General features: G+C 41.0%; 1 protein-coding gene and 1 long non-coding RNA gene across 6 annotated transcripts in view; one reads left to right on the forward strand and one right to left on the reverse strand.

Moving 5' to 3' along the window:
* Nucleotides 1-467, reverse strand: part of LOC149121695 (uncharacterized) — a 76,045-nt gene extending 75,578 nt beyond the window's left edge. For 3 of the 4 annotated variants that reach the window (XR_016222384.1, XR_016222383.1, XR_016222385.1), the window contains exon 1: nt 55-328. This is a non-coding gene — a long non-coding RNA (uncharacterized LOC149121695). Of the gene's footprint in view, nt 1-54 lie in introns of all 4 variants that reach the window. The other variant, XR_016222382.1, reaches the window with a different exon arrangement.
* On the forward strand, nt 453-4,468 carry ARL4A (ARF like GTPase 4A). 2 transcript variants are annotated; one of them, XM_008275420.5, is made up of 2 exons: nt 453-814; nt 1,899-4,468. In XM_008275420.5, exon 2 carries the CDS (start codon nt 1,987-1,989, stop codon nt 2,587-2,589), a length of 603 nt encoding a protein of 200 aa, XP_008273642.1. In that variant the 5' UTR covers nt 453-814; nt 1,899-1,986; the 3' UTR covers nt 2,590-4,468. The 2 variants fall into 2 exon arrangements, with proteins under 2 accessions (XP_008273642.1, XP_002721573.1); XM_002721527.6 differs by lacking the exon at nt 453-814 and adding an exon at nt 1,364-1,470.
* Nucleotides 4,469-13,936: the final 9,468 nt, after the last annotated feature.

Raw genomic sequence — 13,936 nt, forward strand, 5'->3', positions numbered from 1 at the left:
CACCCTAATAATCGCCGATTGCATTTTGTTAAGACTGAGACACTAAGACCGTACTTTGGTTGCCTGCCGTGGAGACTCCGGCGACCTAGGAGAGCAGACCAGCGCACCGGCTGGCGTCCACTTGCGATTGTACGGGTCAGGGACACAATTATCGTCACAGTCTCCCGTTTTAAAGCACGGTGCGTTCTCGCCCACGAGCAGGCGAGCACTACAGCTTCCCTGGGCCGACCCAGTCACAGACTCCCTTCAGCGTGCGCCTCCGCCAACGCGGCCCGCGCGACCCCCCTGGGCCGTCACTAACACCCACACTCCAGCGTGTGCCTCCTCAGACGCGGCGCGCGCCGGCTCCACGCACGGACGCCGCAGCGCAGCTCCTGAGGCGGCGCCCTCCGCTCGGCGCCGGAGGAGCGCTCACCCTCCTTCTCCTGCACGGGCCGCCGGACTCCTCGGCTTCCAGTCACGCGCAAGGCGCTCTGACGAGGGGGGGGCCGCAGAGCAACGGCTCCCGACCGAAGCCGGAAGTGCCTCCGGCCCTCAGACCCCGCCGGGCGATTCAAACCCGACCCTGTTTGCGCGTTGCTAGGAGACCGGCTCCCGCGCGCCCCCGAACGGCGACGCCCGGCGACGTGCGGAGAGGGGCGGGGCCGCGCGGCGGGCGGCGAACGGTCAGACGAGCGCCGTTGGGGCGGCCTGGCGCGCGGCGCCCAGCAGGCGCCCCAGGAAGCGGGGTCGGTGCCTCTGCCCGCGCCGCCGCCCCGGCTTCACTAGTGCCGCCGACCGCCATCGGCGGGCCTCTGGAGCGACCGGGCGGACGGTGAGTCACGGGAGCCGCGCCCTGCCTGGGGAGACCAGCCGGGCCGAGGCCCGGGGGGCCGCCAGCGGGGGGTGGCCGCTGCAGCGGGGTCGGGCCCGGGCCGTCCGCCCCTGAGGGGATGTCGCGGTCCCGGGGAAGCCCCCTGAGGTCAGCGGACCAAGGGTGAAGCCGCGGGCGCAGATGGCGGGCCCTGGGTGTAAGGGCCACCTCGCGGCGTCCGTCGGCTGCGCGGCAGGTGCGCTCGGGGGGCGGCGACCGGCGACCGGCGCGTCCGGGGCTCCCCTCGCCTGCAGGGGCCGCTAGCTGCCGGAGCGCGCGGCGTTTCCCGACCTCAGGGCAACAGGTGGTGCCGCCGTTGCGCCGCGCGCGAGCCGTGCTCCGCCACGCTGGGAGCGGCGGTTCCTTCGCCCAATGAGGGCGCAGGGGGCGGGCCTTGCAGGGCTGCCCCCGCTGAGGGCTGGCCGCCAATGGGGTTGGAGGTAGTGGGTGGTCCGTGAAGCGTGGGCGTGGCCGGCCCCTGTGTCCGAGGTTTCCAGCGCAGCCAGCGCCAGAGCTGCGGGCAGAGCGGAGGCGAGCGGCTGGGTTGCGTTCCCTCCACCCCGAGCAGGAGCGCCTGCCCATGCACTCTCATTGGTTCCCAGACTGCAGTCCCCGAGGTGAGAGCACGGTCGTGCGGGGGGTGGGGGAGGGGCAGGGGGTGTTGCTGCGGTGCTGAAGAGGTGTGTGGCGTTAGACCACCGAAGATAAGATTACCTGCCAGTTCTCTGCCAGAGCAAGAGGCACTTGTGTGGCTAGGGGACTTGGACCAGATAGGTGGCCGGATTGTCGCCCGCCCCGGACTAGGTATTGGAAGTGTGGGGATCGAGGGGGGTAGAGAAGAATGTCATTACCGCAGTTTTAAGTGGCTCAAAGCATTTCAGTCACGGTTATCCCACCGTTCATCTCGAGTTCACTATGTTTCCTATCTCCTCTGGTTTGTTTACTTACTAAAGGAAGCTCTCTTAAGTTTCGCGTGTTGAAATTAGAGGAGGTTGTTTTTACTGTAATATTTCACAAGGATAACTTAACCCATTCTCCCTTCCAGAAGTCTTGCGGTTGAGTCACCCAGGAGGAGAAATTTTAAAGTCCTAGGAAGAGAGCATTTCCATTTGGGACAATTACCTGCGCTGGAAATGGGGAATGGACTATCAGACCAGACTTCCATCCTGTCCAGCCTGCCTTCGTTTCAGTCCTTTCACATCGTTATTCTGGGTTTGGACTGTGCTGGAAAGACGACTGTCTTATACAGACTACAATTCAATGAGTTTGTAAATACTGTACCTACCAAGGGATTTAACACTGAGAAAATTAAGGTAACCTTGGGAAATTCTAAAACAGTCACTTTTCACTTCTGGGATGTAGGTGGCCAGGAGAAACTAAGGCCACTGTGGAAGTCTTATACCAGATGCACAGATGGCATCGTGTTTGTTGTGGACTCGGTTGATGTTGAAAGGATGGAAGAAGCAAAAACTGAACTTCATAAAATCACAAGGATATCAGAAAACCAAGGAGTCCCTGTACTTATAGTTGCTAACAAACAAGACCTGAGGAACTCACTGTCTCTCTCAGAAATTGAGAAATTGTTAGCAATGGGTGAACTGAGCTCATCAACTCCATGGCATTTGCAGCCTACCTGTGCAATCATAGGAGATGGACTAAAGGAAGGACTTGAGAAACTGCATGATATGATAATTAAAAGAAGAAAAATGTTGCGACAGCAGAAAAAGAAAAGATGAATACGAGTACCTTTTATATCTATATGGAGTAGGTTTTCTCCGGTCTGATTTTGACAAATGGAAGTATTCCACACTGGTTTGCCCTCCTGGATGCTATTTAAAGCTTTGTTTTGTTGAACAATCAGATGTCCAACTCTGTTGCCTTGTGGAAGATGAATAAATGCAGTGCTTCTTAAAGTGGTCTCTTTCTCCCTTCCCCACAAATCTTTTGGTACTACCATTTTGGGAAGCCAAGTAAGGATGGTAAACTGACTAGAAAATAGTTGTGGAAATTGACCCAAAGGTAGTGAAATAAAACTTTGAGGAGTGTCTGCTAAGTGTTTGTGCTAGTATCCTTTTGGGAGAAGCCTTTGCAAGGAAATTGCATTCAAGGCTGTGTATGTTAAGATGAAAAGCAAATGAATGGAAATGTGAAAGTGGATGAATAAATCCATGGTTGTATTGGTCACATTGGCACAGCCCGTCTTTTTTTATGTAAGGAATGAGAAGGAAGTATTTGCTTTTTTAAAGTTTTGGCCAAATGATTTTTTGATATTTTCTGAAATCTCATATCTTAGCTCTGGACAATATTAAGTTGGTCTAAATTTAATAAAAAAAAAAAGATATTCCAGTGCATGAATTAATTTTCCTGAATGAGCATGTTTTGGTGTGTAGTCTCTTTAGAAATAGCTATGCATCTTTTTATACAGGTTTAAAACAACATTTTGGGGATTTAGGGCTATCATAAAAAATAGTTTGTTGTCAGAAGCACTTTTACTTGAAGAACCTAAAATTTTTGACTCTCATGTAGTAAATAAGGGTATGTAGACTATTGACAAATGCACATGGTTGGGTACATGTAGGGATTTCTGAAGAAATCAATTGATGAATTCAGCCAAAAGATTGTAATTACAATGTATGGTCTCTAAACAATTCCAGTTAGAAGATACTTGTGCTATTAATTGCTGGCTGAAAACAGATATGGTTTTTCATATATTTTTGTATCTGGGGAGGAGCAAAAGCTTTATAAACAACACCTGATGCATTGTGGAATGAAAATGTAAAAGATACCGTATATGTATTATGAGCTTTAATGTTTTGTTTACAAACTGAATGGTATTATATGGGCTTTCCAGTCTTGATTATAGGAAGGAAGGATGGTATTACTGCAGATAAGAATTATGATGATAGAAAATGAGGGGGAAGTAACAAAGCTGTTCTATGAAAATTCACTGGTGCTGTTTACTTTGGAATGAAAAACAAACAACTAAATCACCAGGAGGAAAGGCCTTTAATTCTTACCTACAGAGACTTCCTGTGATATATATTAGCAGATTGGCATATTTTCTATTTGTAAAGCCAACAGCTGTTTGGAAATATCACCAAAAGAAATGCACTTTGTTAGCTAAGTTGGTTGGATTGTTGTGCTTTTGTTTTGTTTTTTTTTTCTGAGTGTTTGTTTTTTATATTTTTTTAGTAGCATAACTGAGTTTTGGTACCTTGATTCTTGTCACACACAAAATGAAGTAGCTTCCTGTGAGACTTTCATATGTTAAATGTACCTGCACTAGTCTTGGTCACTTAGAATGTTTATATGTATAGGAACACAGACACTAATTACCAATAAACTACTTGAGGCGTTAGAAGAACACAATTGGTGGGTTTTAATATATTTCCTCTTCTGAATTTTTTAATTAGGTGTCTAAAAACAAATTCAATTCACTTGACTATTTCGTCATATGGTAGTTCAGGTCACAAATGTGAGAGAAGCATTGAAGTTAATTTTCTGGGAGTTTTTTTGCCCTTTACTGGTACTGAAATCATGGTATCTGCTGCATACGTAACCAGTCTCATGATGGGTTAATAAAGCTTACTAGAAATAAAAAAAAATAAGAATCAATTTAGATTTCCAGTCTGCTTGTATTGTCTGTCTGCTTTGCTGTATAAAGTAGTGCTGTTTTGATATCTCTTGAAAGTCTGTCTTGACCCTTACTTTGTAACCTAAGAAAATAAGCAAATCCATGTTATCTAAGGTTTTCATAATTAGTGAACAACAACAGAAATTGTGATGAATACTGTACAGTATTTTATTTGGAAGTTTTAACTACAAAATTCATCTTAAAATTTTTCAGTTTGCTGAGTTCAAATCCCCTACCACCTATTTGAGCTATTAATTATATAGGATAATAAGGAGCCTCCACGCCAGGCCTACAGTGTTTCGACAATGCTTTTATACAATAAAATACATATATTTTATTGAGGTGGCTCTTTTCTTAAGCATATTTCTAAAAAGTTTTCTAACATTTGAAACTACTTGGTTTAGTACTTAATATCAAGAACTAGACAACTCAAAGTTACTATAAAAAACAAAGTTAAAAAATGGGTGTGATACAAAGATAATAAAAATGTCCACAGTTAATTCTAAAGTGGATTTATATCATTTATAAAATGAATTATACTTTAGCTAGCATAGGCCCTAGGTTCACTAAAATAAATCATGGAAAAATGAACTAAATACTTATTGGAAACCAAAAGTTATTTATGTATATATAGCCAAAATTTCAAGTCTGTAGATGAATGATGGTTTATGAACAGAGGGAAAGGCACAGATTTGGAATGCTTTGTTTATGCAGGGCATTTGACACTGGAAGAGTGTTATTGTTGGAGATGACCTTAAGGAAATCTTTGGTAGGGTGTTTCAAGGTTCTATTTGTTGCAACACTTTTTTTTTTTAAGTAATAAAGGGCTTCATTGGTAATAGCAAAGACACAGGGGAAATGTTTCTTCAAACTTTTGTTGATGTAAAATTCAGTATTTAATATAATGGGAACCTTGTATATAACATCATTTGGAGTTGGAATTTCGTCATTAAAGTTTAGCAGAACATTTTGGAAATGGATACTGATGATATAGACTACTGGGGTGTTAAACCTTAATGTAAACTAAACCAATGTGTATCCAATTATGGGTGTAAGTTAAAAATACAGGAATATAGAAACCTCTGCATATGAGGCATCTTCAAAAAGTTAATTGGAAATGCATACTATGAAAAAGCTGAATGAATTTTTAATTTTTTTGGACTGAAATAACATTATTTCATTTTCCATAAATTAAAGTACTCCTGTGTAGGAGGCTTTAGGAGAATGTTAAATTACTGGCTAAAAACAGCATGAGCTAGGGTTCAAATCCTAGCACTCTCTGTAATTACACATGTGACCTTTGGCAAGATCCTTGAAACTTCTGATGTGAATGCCATGGTAAAATGAAGACTGTCACATAGAATTTTGAGGAATGAAATAATGTTATTAAGTACATTGCCAACCAATTGATAAAATCTGAGTCAACGGTACCTTTTGTTAACCAGTAGAAATCAAGTGGTGTGACTCAGTGTGGGGATAGTGGGTGATGGCCATACATGTCCAGGTTTGAATAGTGGATTTATCACTAGTTTCCTCTTGGGCAGTTTACTTTAAACCTTAGTTTCTTCATGTATAAACATGATTATACCTACCACAGGATTCAACTAATTTAAAAAAGATTAAATGAAACTGATAATTATCAGAGTACCTTACATAGTAAATATTCAGTGGATAGTTTTTAATAGCAGAATATTTAAAGAAAATTATTTTTGGAAGTGGAATATGACAGAAAATGTTCATGATTTGTTTTTCTTAGCCCTGATGGACTGTGACACAAAATGGCAATTTGGTGGAACTTGAGAAAGTATAAGCATATGGAATTCCCTCAAAATCTGGGTAATTTTCCTTAAATTTCTAAAACAGCCATCTAATTTAGCACAGTGTCATCTTTATATCCCCAATGAGAAACACAATTAAAAGTCATGGTTATTTTCCCTTAAAAGACATGAATTAAAATATAAGTACTCACTTTGCAAAAATTAAAAATCTGGAGCTTTGTAATTTGTGGTTCTTTATAATGCCTCAAAGATTGTAAGCAGTAATTCACAGATTTTATTTAATGTTAAGTAGGAATCTATATGCTGACCCTAGGGATGCCTGCCAGTATTTGCAGGCACATCTGGCAGAGACTAGACAAGATGTGCTTGTGGTTTTTTTGTGGGTAGAAATGTGTGTTATGTTATTTTCCAGTTACTTTCAGGTTTTGGTCTGGTTTTCATGTCTTCTGTTTTGCAGTTGAGATTACACATATTGAATAAGACTGGTTTATAAAGTTGAATAGAAAATCCTGTGTTGTCAGCCCAAATGTACCCTGCTTTCTTGGGCCCTCTCTTCTATCGCTCTGTAATAAGAAATTAAAACAGTGCCCAAACAGAAATATTACCTGAAGTATTGTCCCTCCTCCTCCCCCAGTGCAAATTAGACACCTACACTGAGTAGCCATCAGATGGCTGGAACTGGCAAGGGGTCTCCAGTGTCTTCCTGGATCAGAAGCATCACATTACCTAGGAACCCACTGGAACTGCAGAATTTCAGGCTCCACTCCGGACCTGGGAATATGAAACTAGAGTCAGGCAGGACCAGCAGCCTGTGTTCTCACAAGCTCACCAACTGATTCAGATATCACTAAAGTTAAACCCTGGATTAACAAAGTCCAGTCATTTATCATAAAAATTTAAGATAAACTTTTAATTTCAAAACTACAATTCAGACCTTTTTGAAAAGCACTTTTATAAATGCACAAGGTTTGTTTTATAACATGTATCCAATAAAACTTTGTTGAATGAACTTAAATAAATGCTAGTAAAGACATATCACCTTAAATGTCATATTTCATAAATTAGCTTTTCGCACACACATACAGAAAAAGAGGCAGCTTTGCTCATGAGCTATGCTAAAAGGCCTGCAATTGTAGCATTTTAAAATGGGTGGTTGAAATTGAGTCATTCCTTTGAAGCTCAAATTTTAAATAAAATCTTAACCTTATAACATTTCAAGCAATGCAAAAGCAAAACAGCATAATGAACACCCAAGTATCTCATCAAATTCAGTAATTATAAACTCAGAGATAATCCATTTTTTTCTGTAGTTCCATTCACTTTTTTTGCTATCTTCCTTCCCCACCCCTTTCTGGGGATTATGTTGAAGCGAGTCCATGAGCTACATTCTTTTTTTTTTTCCTTTTTTTTGACAGGCAGAGTTAGACAGTGAGAGAGAGAGAGAGAGAGAGACAGAGAGAAAGGTCTTCCTTCTCGGTTGGTTCACCCCCAAAAATGGCCACCACGGCCGGCATGCTGCAGCCGGCGCACTATGCCAATGCAAAGCCAGGAGCCAGGTACTTCCCCCTGGTCTCCCACGCGGGTGCAGGGCCCAAGCACTTGGGCCATCTTCCACTGCACTCCCGGGCCACAGCAGAGAGCTGAACTGGAAGAGGGGCAACCGGGACAGAATCCGGCACCCTGACCGTTGCTAGAACCCAGGGTGCCAGCGCCGCAGGTGGAGGATTAGCCAAGTGAGCTGCGATGCCAGCTGAGCTACATTCTTTACAAATATTTTGCTATGTTTTTCTGAAAGATAAGCACTGATTTTTAAAAACAAACTCAGTATCATCGCATGCAGAAAACAAAATCCTTGTTGGAAATAACCAAATATCCATTCAGTGTTTAAATTTCCCTGATAGTTGTGAATTTTTAAAAAGATACTTGGGATCAGAGTCCAGTCATTTACAGTCCATGTGTTGTAATGATCTGTCTCTGCCAGTGTTCCCTCTCCTCTCTCACACTTTTTTAATTGCATTTATTTTCTATATAACCTCTCACACTCTGGGCCTGCTGGATGCATCTCCACAGTGGTGCTAGCATGTTTCTCTGTTCTTTGATTTTTCTGTCATTTTGGGTTGTTGCCCCCCGCCCCAAGACTACCTCAGAGGTACCTTGTCTGGGTGTCTGCTTTTGTAATGTTAGCAAGCCAGTGATGGTGACTGTCTTAATGACAGTATCCATAATGATGGAAATACTGTATATACTGTCAAATATGGTAGCCAGTGTAGCTGCTGAACATTTGAAATGTGGTGTGACAGGAATTTAATTTTAATTAATTTAAATTTAAAGAGCTACAGGTGGCTGTGGCTACTGGATTACACTGAGCCAACTAGATCTATTAATTTAATAAGAGTAGCAAATGTTGACATTTTATATGCTACCAGTCTTTATTTACTAGCTGAGTATCTCTATAATAAGAAAGTTATTCTCAGCAGTGATTTAGTTATTCTGACATTGAGTTCTTAAAGAAAAGACAAGATAAATGCATGTTCCTTTTGAAGAAATGATCAGTATCAGTTGATTCTTTAGCACCCTCCAGTGAGGTGTGTTTCCTTTTGTGTACCATTTTAACCTTAGGTATTTAGATCTATTTGATACATTTCAGTTGTCTGCAGTTTATTAGCCCCATTCATGCTTAAATTGTCCGACCTTTAGAGAATTGCTTCTTTTTCACACAACACCAGTAATTTTTGAATACTTTTTTTGGTTCCTGGTTTTACGTAAAGTTCCTGCTTAATTTATACATTTTATTTCCCAGATATGTTGTTTTTGTAGGATCCCAGGTTCCTTTTAATGGCAAACAGTATTTGGATTCCACAGTTTAGATACTGATTCTGCTATTGTTTCTAGTTTTTTCCAGTGGATGGAACTTAGACTTTTTTTTTTTATATACATCATTAATTCACATAAATATTTCCAAATCCAGAGCCTCAGATTAAGAATGATAGAGTTTTTATTTAACTTCAGTGATGTTATATACTATCTGTCTTCTCTCAAGTCAAAAATCTTAGTTTTCGGTGACATAAAGTTACTCTAATCTCATTAGGATCTCAAAATAATACAGGACTATTAGCAACAGTATGATGCCTGGAAGTGGCTTAAGAACAGTTGCAGTTCCCTTTGTCCTTCAAATGTCTCTCTTTGGGAAACACAGTTAATCTTTTGTATTTTAAGGTCATTTGGAATTGTGTGTGGTTATGCCACCAATTGTTACATGTTTAGGTACATTTGTTTCACAAAACCTTTCATTTGCTTTATAGAAATGTTGACTGATTAATGTATGCAGTTCTTGTAGTATATTTAAAATATTCAACTTATTATAAAAATTTTATGCATTATACTTTAGGAAGCCCTCTGAGATACATAAATGTTTTCCACAATCAAAATATTTTTTCTGGGAAGTTTTTTTTTTTCATTTCAGTTTGAGATGCATGCTAGACAATGGAATTGTTTGAAAATTTAAGTTCAAATAGTTTATGTAGAAGACATTTGATATGAGAACATCTCTAGTGGAAAAAAAAAGAAGTCTTCCTATTATTGTTCTAATGTCAACAATAATACTGATATTCACTTACTTCTTTTTTCCCTCTGCATTTTAATGCAAAAACTGAATAACCAGTATATAATTAGAAATCATAGACATCCAGTGTCCCAAAGTATCTTTTCCATATTGACACAAGAATTCTTTGTTTCTATTAAACCAATATGTACCAGAGATTCCCTGAAATGAGTCAATCAGTAACAAAGTAGAATTCCCTAGAATGGCATTTTTCCAAACTGGCTTTAGAATGACTTCAAAAGCTTTTTAAAATCCCCAGACTTTACTGCAGACATTTGGATTCACATATAAAGGGATGGGGCCAGTAATTTACATCCTAACTCCTGGAATTATAAGCACCTAGATCAGCTAGATTTAAATATATTGCTTTGCAACTTAAAACCACGGACTCAGAATGCCAGAAGGATGATGCTTTCTGGGGCTGATGTTGTGGCACAGCGGTTTAAGCTGACACCTGTGATGCCAGCATCCCACGTGGGGACATGGATTCGAGGCCTGACTGCTCAGCTTTCAGTTTAGCTCCCTGCTGATGCACCTGGGAAAGTACCAGAAGATGGCCCAATTAGTTGGGAACCTGTCACCTATGTGGGAGGCCCTCCTGGCTCCTCGCTTTGGCCTGGCCCAGCCTTGTCAGCCATTTGGGGAGTGAACTAGTGGGTTGAAGATCTCTCTCTGTCTCTTCCCCTTAGTTGCTCTCTCAAGAAAGTAAATTAATAAGTTAATTAAAAAATATGAAACTTTCCATAGCAGGATTACAGGGATTCCAACTGGAACAGCCTTGTGAAGCTTTATCAGGCTGCCTTCGGTCCCTTTTCCTGCCACCAACTTGATATTTCTGTCATCATGACCAAACTCAGGACATTCAGAACTCAGTTCCCACAGCTCAAGGGAAGTTTGAGCCAGAGGAAAGGCAACACAGGACAGTTTTCCTTTTATTGACCTTATGTCTCTGTGCTTTATGCTGAAGAGATATAAGGTGTCTTAAAAATAAAAATAAAAAAATCACCCAGCCCATTTTGCAAGAGGTAAGAGACCAGTTAGAGATTGACAGATGAAGTACTAACTAGTTCCTACAACGTTGTTTTTCTGTCACTCTCGTGGGAACTCTCTGTGTCATAGGTTGCATTTATCCTGATTATAACCAGTTATTTGGAGACTAGCAAGTGTGATAAAGAAAAGTCAAAGGCCTATGACAGAACCAACTTGTAGAGAAAATGGGCAAGGACAAAAGTCTTATGGCAAAGATTAAATCCCAGACACGTTTTGTGAATTAAATAAGGAAATAAAAACACTTTCAGTCTATTAGTTTGGGAGAGGAAGATGATCCTTTGTGCTCGGACTGTCAACGGCTCCTCATTCTAGAAACTGGATGTTTGTTTTAAATTTTACAAATATAGTTTGTCACCTGGCCTTGACACAAATTGTCCGTATGACTGAATATGTCACGTAATTTCCCTTAGCTGCAACCTCTGACCTCAAAATGGCAATGCTGCCTCCATGGAGTCATGTTGTGAAAGAATTTTGAAAGCCATCTTGGCATGGTTTCTATCAAACTGATGGAACATTTACTGGAGAAGAATTTGAATGACTACTTTGTGCTGCCAGGTGTTTGAGTTACAGCAGTGAGCAAAGCAGAGACAGCTACGGTGTTGTTTCCCACACTACAAAGGGCAGGCCAACATTTGTCTCAGCAGCTAAGATGCTAATTCGGATTCATCCCACGTCTGCAAGTGTTTCTTCAAGTTCTGGCTCCATTTCTGATTCCAGCTTCCTGCTAATGCACACCCCGAGAGGCAACAAGCTATATATAGTTCAAGTACTTGGGTCCCTGCCACCCATGTGGGAGACCCAGATTGAGTTCCAGGCTCTTGGCTTTGGCCTGGCCCAACTATGGCTTTTGCAGGCATTTGGGGAACAAACCAGCAGATGAATATTTCTGTCTGTGCCTTACAACTAAATAAAAATACAATTTAAATTTTTAAAAGAAAGCAAGAGGGGTCGGCGCCATGGCTCACTTGGTTAATCCTCCGCCTGCGGCGCTAGCATCTCATATGGGCGCCAGGTTCTAGTCCCAGTTGCTCCTCTTCCAGTCCAGCTCTCTGCTGTGGCCCAGGAGGGCAGTGGAAGATGGCCCAAGTGCTTGAGCGCCTGCACCCGCGTGGGAGACCAGGAAGAAGCACCTGGCCCCTGGCTTCGGATCGGCGTAGCTCCGGCTGTAGCGGCCATTTGGGGGGTGAACCAATGGAAGGAAGAACTTTCTCTCTGTCTTTCTCTCTCACTGTCTATCTGTCAAATAAAAAAAAAAAAAAAAAAGCAAGCAAGAACAGGGAATATCCATTTTGATACCCCTAGCTCTTTGCAGGCTACACAGCACAGACTAAACACATGTGCATAGGGAATGAAGCTTGATTCTGATAAGGTACTCAGAGTAAAGTTGGCAAAAATAAAAAGTGTGAAAAGTGCTATGAATGAAACAGAGGACTGCAGATGAGAAAACTTCGGTGACTTTTGATGGTTGGAGAAGATCTCTCTGATCTACCTAAAGAGTTATTGGAAGAGTTGAAAGAAAGGCCTTTTAGACAGAAGGACCACTGTGCAAGAACTGAGATCTGAGTAGACTAGCGTGGTCAGACCGGGTGAGCAAAGGAGACAGTGGCAGCATATGAACTTGAATACCAGAGCAGGGGATTTCTGCAGTCTAAGAGTGTATTCAGTGAGAGCTTGCTTTTTTACTTATTTATATATTTATTAACAAGGTACTTATATTTGTTTTTACATCTGGCAGAGTTTCCATGTCTCACCCTTCATTTTTCTTTTTATGTCCTTTCTTTATTTTAGATGTATTATGTATTGTTTCAAATTCTTTTTCTATCTTTTTTCTTGTTACCATAATTACAATGTGCATCCTTGAATGATAAAGTTTAATATAAGTTATTATTTTACCATTTCTAGTTTTTAGACAATATAAAAACATAAAGCAATTTTTCAATTCCCTTTATCCCATTTGTGGTATATGTTGTAGTTTTGTTTCTACATATTTACAATCTCCCAAGACATGAATATTATTATATTTGTGCATTTACCCTTTCTCCTCTCTATTATTTCATGAATCTCTTGAGGTGAAATCTAGGATCATTTTTTTCTGCCTGAAGAAGTTCCCTTAGCATGTTTGTTTTCTAATGTGGTCTGCTGGTGATGAATTCTTCTATTTTGCTTTCTGAAAATATTTATTTTGTGTCTATTTTTCAATGGCATTATCATTGTGAATAGAATTTTAGGTTAATAAGTGTTTGCTTTCAGCACTTTAGTGAATGTTATTCTATTGTTTTCTTGCTTCCATTGTTTTCACTGAGAGGTCAGCTGCTCGTATAATTTTTGCTTTTGTGTAGGTAGTATGTCTTTTATTTTCTGGTTGTTTATAAGTTTTTCTTTGTTTTTAGATTTTTCAATGTGACTGTAGGCAAGGGTATTTTTCTTTGTATTCTTTTGTTAGGAACTTCTGAGTTTATGACTTGGAGGACCTATCAGTTGACATCAGTAAAAGGATTTCTGTATGTCTTTTTGCCTCCTGTTTTCTAATCAAGATTTACCCCTTTTGTGTTTCTGCTTTTTTAATCTAATTAACTGCTATACATTGTAAATAAAAACTTTAGCTGTAGTTTGAAGCTCTGTTTGATGTCATCTTTATACAAAGAAAATTTACTTTTGCTGGAGTTAGCAAGGTTTGGGTGAGGTCATCTCTCCAGGCTTTCTTTTCTTTTCTTTTTGATCTTTGCCCCAAAGCTTCACTATCTTTGTAGGTCTCAGATGCCTTCAAAGACTTCTGAAAACAAAACTCATGCAGCATTTCCAGTTTCCACTGGAAGATTGGTCTGAAACACAGGAAAGAATAGATTTTATTCTAGAAGCAATAGCAAGATATTAAAGAGTTACAAGGAAGGGATAGACATAGCCTAATCACTATTTGAATATGACAGTAAGTAGATGAGTTGCTTTGTTGTCTCACCCTGCTTGTCCGCAGTTTCCTTTCATCTACGTTCCCACTGTCATCGGCCTGACCTAAACTCTGT

The sequence above is a fragment of the Oryctolagus cuniculus genome, chromosome 16 (genome assembly GCF_051225735.1).
Source record: "Oryctolagus cuniculus isolate XC-2025 breed Fujian yellow rabbit chromosome 16, ASM5122573v1, whole genome shotgun sequence".
NCBI classification, from domain to species: Eukaryota; Metazoa; Chordata; class Mammalia; order Lagomorpha; family Leporidae; genus Oryctolagus; species Oryctolagus cuniculus.